This window comes from Cyprinus carpio, chromosome B25 (assembly GCF_018340385.1).
Source record: "Cyprinus carpio isolate SPL01 chromosome B25, ASM1834038v1, whole genome shotgun sequence".
Lineage (NCBI taxonomy): Eukaryota > Metazoa > Chordata > Actinopteri > Cypriniformes > Cyprinidae > Cyprinus > Cyprinus carpio.
In genome coordinates, this window is record NC_056621.1 from 17,310,837 (window position 1) to 17,319,908 (window position 9,072).

General features: G+C 39.4%; 2 protein-coding genes across 2 annotated transcripts in view; one reads left to right on the plus strand and one right to left on the minus strand.

Moving 5' to 3' along the window:
- The first annotated feature begins 662 nt into the window (after window positions 1-662).
- On the plus strand, window positions 663-4,529 carry islr2 (immunoglobulin superfamily containing leucine-rich repeat 2). Its single transcript, XM_042752635.1, has 2 exons — window positions 663-925; window positions 1,504-4,529. Exon 2 carries the CDS (start codon window positions 1,513-1,515, stop codon window positions 3,649-3,651), a length of 2,139 nt encoding a protein of 712 aa, XP_042608569.1. The 5' UTR covers window positions 663-925; window positions 1,504-1,512; the 3' UTR covers window positions 3,652-4,529.
- Window positions 4,530-5,072: 543 nt separating this feature from the next.
- stra6 (signaling receptor and transporter of retinol STRA6) overlaps window positions 5,073-9,072 on the minus strand; it is a 26,284-nt gene continuing 22,284 nt past the window's right edge. The window contains 3 exon segments of the mRNA XM_042752636.1: window positions 5,073-6,013; window positions 8,060-8,197; window positions 8,356-8,519. Coding sequence (XP_042608570.1) covers window positions 5,760-6,013; window positions 8,060-8,197; window positions 8,356-8,519 — 556 coding nt within the window. The 3' untranslated portion in view covers window positions 5,073-5,759.

Here is a 9,072-nt window from a genome sequence, read left to right on the forward strand (position 1 = left end):
TTCCACTGTAAAGTCACCGCAATTAGGCTACAAGCAGAAAATTCAGCTGTTGCTGAGCTCCATCATGTTGCCATTGTTAATGCAGCTCAGTTCACTTGTTTTTTCTTTTTCTTTATTTAATGCCCACTGGTTTGCTCATTGCAGCAATTTTCATTTGGGGAAATTTGTAATGACACAAAATAGCCTACGTTCCACATTAAAAAAAAACAATACCAAATAATAACGCAATTTATACGATTTTCTGCTTCTTTTTAACAGATGGTCACTATACAAGAATAGCTGGACTTCCTTTTAAGACATTCTCTTAAAAGGAAGTTTTAAGACATAGTTTTAATTCTATAAAAGTAGAAATAAATCAGAATTTTATGACCAAATTTTCTTTTGTCGCTAGTACATACATTAGACTATTTTATGATGGGTGAGTTTTTATCTATAATACTAACCTGTAAAATGTATACAGGAAATGCATAGGTCTAGTTGTTATATGGAAGTGGATATTGGTAATATTCACATCAAAAAGACAATCAAGGGCATAGGTCATGTGATATAAATTATCAACTGTATCTGAATTATGAATAACCTTCATCTGGACGGCAAAGTCCCCATGGCTTTAATGCGGAATTGAAGGGAGAGGCTGCGCGTTCACAATCCCTCCCCTTCCACTGTGGAGGCGGGAGCGCGCAGTGGATTCTGTCCAAACTCAAGCGCGAAGAGAAAAGAGCCTCTGGACTGCGCAGCTTCTCTAAACACTAAAATGCATCTTCTGCCTTCTGCTAACCAACAAAGCAGAGATTTCCAACAGGATATAAAAAGCTGCATCATGTTTTGGGATAAATTGACATCTGAGCATTAAATATTGTTATTACATTTCATCAAGTGTCGTGTTGACTGTAATCCGCGCGAGTGTTAGGAATATCATTTACAGGTAAGGCAATATTAAAAAATTAAACTTTTCAAGCGTACACATTTTCAGAAAGTAAGTAGAATCGTGAGCAAATAAACTGTAAAAGTGCATTTCTTCTGGAAACTTTCAGCGAACGATTAGGTTAGGAACCAGTCGCTACAAATCTCGAGAAGTTTAAGACATTCACAAAACAAACGCGTTTTTATTAAAAAGTGAGGAGCGTTTTCAGAACCCTGGACAGCGACATGCTCCAAGCGTTCCGTTCTCGCGCCGTTCGGTAAGGCAGCAGGACGCTCGGGGATGTCCGATGTCTTTTTTGTTTCCTCTCATTAATCTCAATTAGACGACAACGACTTGAAAAAAGAGACCAGAAATAATGTGCATTTGGATTTGGTAACTTTTCAAAATAAATGTGCATGAACGTGTAATGTAACGTCAAATGCTTTTTATAATCACCCTCATAATGTGCAAAGCTGTCAGTTTCCGTTAGCACTTTACATGACTCTTTTTTTTCTTACCTGGCTCTTGCATTTGTTCTTTGTGCATGAAAAATATAGAAATCATTTGCACTAATCTGCACCTTCATGTGTGCTTGGCAGGTGCTGAAAATGGCAACCAAATACCTGATGCTTATTGCCTTGGGGACTGCAGTGATTGGCAGTGCACACAGTTGCCCTGAGCAGTGCAAATGCTCTGATAAATCAAACCACCAGTTAACAGATTGTGCCTACAAAGAACTTCTGGAAGTACCTGTGGGCTTGCCATCCAATGTGACCACCCTGAGTCTTTCAGCAAACAAGATTAAAGTGCTGAAATCCAAAAATTTTATAAATGTGACCCAGGTGACCTCTCTTTGGTTGGCTCACAATGAAATTGTCACCATTGAGAGGGGCACCTTTGCGCCATTGATTCAGCTGAAAAATCTGGATATTAGCCACAACAAAATCGTGCATTTTCCATGGGAGGACTTGACCAATCTCACCGCCCTGCAGCTGCTGAAGATGAACAATAATGAGATGGTCAGTATCCCCAAGGATACTTTTACCAACCTGAAGGAACTGCGTTCGGTCCGTATTAACAATAACAAGTTTACCACCATCGTGCAAGGAACGTTTGATGCTTTGGTTGCCATGTCTCACCTCCAAATCTTCCACAACCCCTTCACCTGCTCCTGCAACCTTGAGTGGCTCAGGGACTGGATCAGCAAATCCTCAATCTCCATCCCTGAGCAAGACAACATTGTCTGCGATGCTCCATCACATCTCAGAGGTACTCAGGTCACTAGCATGCCCAAACTGGACTGCAAGGCCCCGTCCGTGTCCATCACATATCAGCCAAACATCGAAAAAACTGAACTCTATGAGGGATATATGGTCATGCTTTACTGCGAAACAAAAGGAACCCCTAAACCTGAGGTCACATGGGAGATATACGCCGGAAACCAACTTGTTACATTCCCTTTGCCGGCTGTTGTTGAAAAAATTGAGGTTCCGATTAACGGACCACCTACGAATGCCAGGTTCCTTGTGTTTCAAAACGGCACCTTGATCATCCCTCACATGAGCAAGAAAGAAGATGGGAACTACACTTGCTCTGCTGTCAACGACATGGGAAAAGCCGAGCGCTCTGTGAGACTTGTTGTGGCAGGCACCAAAAAGCACACCATCAATTCCATGCGGGACCCAAAAGCATCCAGCCATTTACCAGAAGACAAGCTTGGTTCAAAAGGCTCCAAAAACAGCGTTATTAGCATGTGGCCCAAATCTGAGGAGAAGACAAAGAGCCTTCCAACCGGAACATCTCTCATTACGGTGGATAAAGAGCGAGAGGAAGAAGGCACCGATACTTTGCCATTTGCTGGCAAATGCGGAATAAATGATGGCACGCAGTACATCTCCAACCATGCTTTCAACCTCAGCTTGGACGAACTCAAACAATACACGTTTGATTTCGGAGTTATTGCTCTGGAAGTTTCAGAAACTGAGGCCAAAGTTCAGCTGAACCCTTTCCAGATGGCCAACGCGAAGTCAAACATTCACCTCAGCCAACAACAAGACCTCCAAACTGTGAATAAAGAGCCTTTTAGTCTTTTCCAGACGTCCAGCAAAAAGTCACCCCTGGACATGTTGTACCTTTGTGTCAGTACTGGCTATAGACATTCAGTGGTGCAGTGGTCCAAGATTGAGGAGGGCGTCAACGCCTATCGCTTCCAGGGCCTCAAGCCAGGCACTAATTACACCCTGTGCCTCACCTATGGGGGCCAGGACTGCCAAGTCCAAGTGGTCTTCACAACTAGAAAGAAAATCCCATCTTTGCTAATTATAGTGGTCGTAAGCATTTTTTTGCTAGCGTTGGCAACCGTCCCCCTGCTGGGTGCCACCTGCTGCCATCTGCTCTACAAGTATCAAGGCAAAACCTACAAGCTGATCATGAAGACGCAAAACCCAGATCAAATGGAAAAACAAATCGCCACGGATTTCGACCCCAGGGCGTCTTTTGTGGGATCCGAGAAGAACTTCAACCCGAGCGAGCTGGAAGAGGGAGAAGGCGAGGCTGATGGCGAGGAGGGGGACGGAGAGGGTGAGGACGTCGAGGGCAGCGTGGTGACTGAGTCCATTCCCGAGTCACAGTCCAAAACGCAGGAGGAGTTTGAGGTCGGATCCGAGTACAGCGATCGGTTGCCGCTCGGGGCTGAGGCGGTGAACATATCTGCCGAGATCAACGGTAATTACAAACAAACCGGGTGAGATGTTTGCTGTTCGTTTGCTCTGAAACACAATACAAACCAGGTGAACAAGGACTGTCAACTCTCTGTCAAGACTGTCAAGACACGCGCTGAAAAAAGAATAAACAAATAACTAAAACCGCGCGCACATTTTTACCTCAGTAAATTAGCAGTAAGTGCATACGATGAGTGTTCATTATTAAAAATAGGGTTTTTGAGATTTATCGAGTGGACTGGACTTAAATGGACAAATATATCTTCAAAAAACCTCATCTTGTCACTTTAGCATAATCGTAAACGTACAGGTAGCATCCATTTAAGTCATCGAAGTAAGCGTTATTGTGTAGTGGACATCGAGCGCTTCTGAGGGGATAAAATAAATAAAATAAAATCACCGCTACTCTTTTCACAGCTTGTGTGTGTCTGGAAAACCAGCCAGATCACCTTGAAAAAAAAAAGGTTTGTTAAGTGTAATGTGAGATCCCAAAATGTGTGATTTTTAATCTCTTGGCGAACGAGTGCTTTAAAAAACATCTCTCGCCTTTATGAACTGACTGAACGTGTCCTTTCTTCTCTTTGAGATAGACTACTTGTTCGTGGCATGTCACACAAAAGTATTTTCAAGTGTGTTTTATTAGGATACTATAGACTGTAGATATTAAATGTCGATTTGTGATGTAAGCCAAGTAACCTGAGAAGATGTTTTCTCTTTTTTTTTATATATATAAATATTAATGGTCCGTTTTTACCATCAGTCAAAGCGACATCGAGTGTCCAGTAAACTGACGCATAGTGGCTTGTTTGGTGTCCAGGTGTCCAATGATGTTGTAAAAATACTCAAACCTTTTAAAGATTTTGATATGATTTTATGTACATGACCTTAATAAAATACTGAACGAACAAAGGTATTGGACATTGTTTGCAAACGCAGAATGCAGACAGGCTCTCCAGCACAAACCACACAGTTCATGTTTGAAAAAAACATGTTTTTGCTTTTATTTTAATTTGCAAAACTAACAGACAATGTATGACTCTTTCTTTTTTTTAAACGAATATTTCAAAACAAATATATAAATAGTCTGAACAGCCTAAATGATATTTATTGAACATTTAAATTCACGAAATTATTTACATTTAGAATAAAATGTGTAGTAGTGATTATTTTTCGTTATGGATATTGTAATGAATTTCACTGAGAAAACTATTGTGTAGAACAAAAATGTGATTGCGGAACAGTTGCGCTCTCTCAACATGTGTCATATTTATTTTAAATATTAGTAATAACCCTATGCATCATACATCGCTGCACGAAAAAAAAAGCATTCTTCCGATTTAAATGGTTTTCTTTTGGTTTCATCAAAATATAAAATCATGCTGATTGACAGGTCTTTACGTGACGCTGGAGATGACACTATTTTCTTTAATTCAACACAGGGAGCATACTTTTATTTTTAATATTTATTTCATTTCAATCACAAATATGCCATAGGTAGCAGAACAAGACATAATAGAGGGAAATATCAAAATTAAGTGTCGATGTGAGACAGATTGTATATTTTGCCAGAGATGGAAACAATTTTATACAATTACAGTAGATGTTGTCTTAATGAGAACAGACACGGATCAGCCCATAATGGACATTATTGGTTTAGTCTATGATAAGAACATTTTCACCACTGCATGGTCACACCAATGAGTGCAAAAATGAAGATGCTGAGTGGAAATGAAAAATTTGTCAATTTGCAAACGAGCAGAACCTGTACATTCATAAATAGTCACACATACTAACCTCGCCTCAAGCAGTTAGATGGGAGTTCAGTGCCAAACTAAATATCCTGATACGCTAAGTCCAAGACGGAGAGACAGTCTCACGCACACATGCAACAAAAGACACAATACATCCATCCATGCATTCACACACATGTGCAAAGGATCCGTTAACTACAACTGCATGAAGTTTTTCCTGAGGCACTGAGCTGTAAGTGCACTTAGCTAAAACACATGTGCTTCTCTGCTACACCAAAAAAAGTAAATAATACTATCATCAATATCTGGCCGGCAGCCATTAAGTATGAAAAGGCTGGGGGCAGGGAGGGCCGATCTCCTTCTCCGCATGGTGATTTGCAGTCCTCAGTTGTTGGTGGCGGTGGTTTCTGCTTCTTTGCTAGGCTCCTTGATGCTGTCTTCCTTTTTGCTGCCCTCCTTCGAGGTCCGGTTGAGGGCTCCGTTGATGAAGCTTTCAGAACTCTGGCACTGGAAATGTTTCCTGGTGCCCACCAAAGACGGGTTGTTGACCAGCGTGTAGAGCAGCTGCCAGTGCGCTCGCGCCCGCTTGGCGCTGGACACCTTGTTCTGCTTCTTCTCTTGCTGGACCAGTTGAATACCTTAAAATGTTGAACATGTAAGAAACAGGTTAAGCCAACATGTAGATAAAGATTACTCAATTTCACTCAATGTATCTGATTCATATATATGTGTGTGTGTGTGTGTGTGTGTATTCATATATATGTGTGTGTGTGTGTGTGTGTGTGTGTGCACATATATGTATATATTAAATATATATATATATATATATATATATATATATATATATATATATATATATATATATATATATATATGAAAGTCATCCATTTATTAAAAGAACAGGATAACAAAAATGCTTTTCGCACTGTATTTTGATTCACTAAAAAGGACAAGAGTCATTCGTTCGGAAGTCGAACTCCACTAGCGCTGATATGATTCACTACAAAGAACCGAGTCATAAGAGTCATTCGTTCGGAAATTAAACCCCAGTAGCGCGTTTATGATTCACTACAAAGAACCGAGTCATAAGAGTCATTCGTTCGGAAATTAAACCCCAGTAGTGTGGTATGTTTATGATTCATTAAAAAGAAGAGTCCATCGTTTGTGATTAGGACGTAATCAAAAAAAAAAAATATATATATATATATAGGCTATTACGAGAATCATTTGTTCGGAAAACGAACTACACTGGTGGTCACTTTATACGTTATAACCTACTTTGATTCACTAAACAGAACCGGTTCATAAGAGTCATTCGTTCAGGAATCAGAGTCCACTGGTTGCACTGTCTGTTTATGATTCACAAAGAACCGTCTCATTAAGGAGTCATTCCTTTGGGAATCGAACACTAGTACTTTTTGATTCACTGAAAAGAACCGGCTCATAACAGCAGTTCGTTCGTGACTGGGACTTCACTGTCCGTGATGTAGGCTATATTTGTTTTTGTGTGGGACCCGCTAGAACAAAGCACTGGAAAGACGTTTATTGGATATTTAATCACGTTACATGATGCGCGAAGACATCTATATGCGCATTTTTTCTTTTTTTTTTGACGTGGCGCTAAAGAATCATAAGCGGTGCAATAATTTGTAGTCTTTCCTTCTTAATATATTAAGTTAAACATTTGCTTTTTAATAGGTCTTAAATAAATATTCTTCAAAAATGACATCTAAAATAAAGGCACTTGATGCAAATAGATATCGTCCACATAAAAGAGCGCTATACAGGTCCGATCACAGTTGGAACATATTACAGTGTGCAATTATCATATGGAGAGTGTAAAAACTATGAGTCACACATATGAAACAGTCAATAACGAGCTCAGTCTGTGTTACCTACCAATTTTAACAATTCTCCTCAGATAATAATTAATATTGTATTCAAATACAAACATGCAAATCAGATTCCTCCAGTTTTTGAATGCAACAAGCATCAGTACATCTCTTCAGGTGTAAAATCAACACAAGACAGGGCTATTTAATGTTGAATACACACCATCTGCAGCCTATCATCCTGTAAAACACATCAAACGCCGGCAGAGCTGACTTTGACTTGAGAGGACAGACACATAAAGCTCTGATTTCATCTCCGTTCCGCTTTATGAAAAGAGATGAGCAATGCAAACTGTGAATGCACAGAGGATGCTCACACTCTGGACTGTCTCTCCGTCTCTCCGTCAGGTCTGATTGAGCAGCAGCAGGGCCGCGGTGAGTTATTGCACATCGGGGCCCAATTTATCCTGACAAATGTAATGATTGCGGGAACGCTCGCCTGCTGCGTGCAGGGCAACATGATGAATCAATTACTCCAAAAACAAAGCCGACCAACCGTCTGCGCATATAGACATGAATCACTCGAGAGAAATCAAACAGATCGATGTGAATCTTGCTCTGCTTTCTGTTTTGAAATGCATTAAAAGTAGATGAAATTAAAACATTGATTAAAAAAAAAAAATCAGCATATCAGAATGATTTCTGAAGGATCATGTGACACTAAAATGAGTAATGATGCTAAAAAAAATCAGCTTTGCTTCACAGGAATACAATTTATTATGGTATCCAGTGAATTAAATACAATCAAACTGTTGTCATGAGCGGAAGTAATAAAGAAGTAAAAGCTCAGACCTTCTTCAGCATCTCTGATCCTCTGTGCAGAGAGACCGTCCTGGCCTGAGGTTTGCAGCAGCAGCCCACAGAAGGCCTTCATCACGGGGTGAGACTGGCTCACCTCGATCTTCAGGTAATGAGCGTAGCAGCGGTATCCTGCAGAGAGAGGCGCAAACACAGATGAGACCATCTACATACGAATCACATCCAACATCTGGCACCACAGAGAGCAAGCACTTTTATCAGACACTTATCAGTGCACTCATTTTGAGCAGGGAGTCTGAATGTAAACGTGTCGCTCTGTAAAGCAGTACCTGGGTCAAACGGCTCGGCGTTGCGGTTGAGAAGGCTGATATCCAAGCGTCCTAAGTGGACTATGTTGAAAAGGGCAGTGGTGACTATCCTCCAGATGCCCACTATAACACCAACCATGACATTAACTAGGAACAGCATGTAGCTGAGAAGAAACAGACTTCCTCTGTGAAGAAAAAATAAATAGGTAAAAAAATGGTTTTATTCTTCATACAGGCTGTACAGTATATATACAGTGGGTTACACTTTATTTTAAGGTGTCCTTTTTAACACAATAAATTAATAAAATATGATATAATATATAATAATATACATAAAATTATATTATTTAACAACAACAACAACAAAAATAATGAATGAAATATTGAGCACAAAATAACTAATTAGGAAATAAATATTTACATATATTATACAAATGTATTTATTTAATTAAATATTAAAAACAACACAAATTCCACCCTATTAAGTTTCTTAATAATTGTTCCTGGTCATATTTTATCAAAATAAAAAAGCTTTCCCATCTATGATGGTTTTTTAATGTCTGCTGATGTACAGTAAGTATAAATAATTTAAATATAAATAATAATATTGTTTTTTTTAATGAATAAAAAAGATCATAGAAATGGCAAAAATTATGCCAAAAATAGTTAAATAAAAAAACATAATCTATCTATCTATCTATCTATCTATCTGTCTGTCTGTCTGTCTGTCTGTCTGTC

What these genes read in the sequence shown, in the direction of transcription:
- islr2 (XM_042752635.1), top strand. Translation starts at nt 1,513, where the DNA reads ATGGCAACCAAATACCTGATGCTTATTGCCTTGGGGACTGCAGTGATT.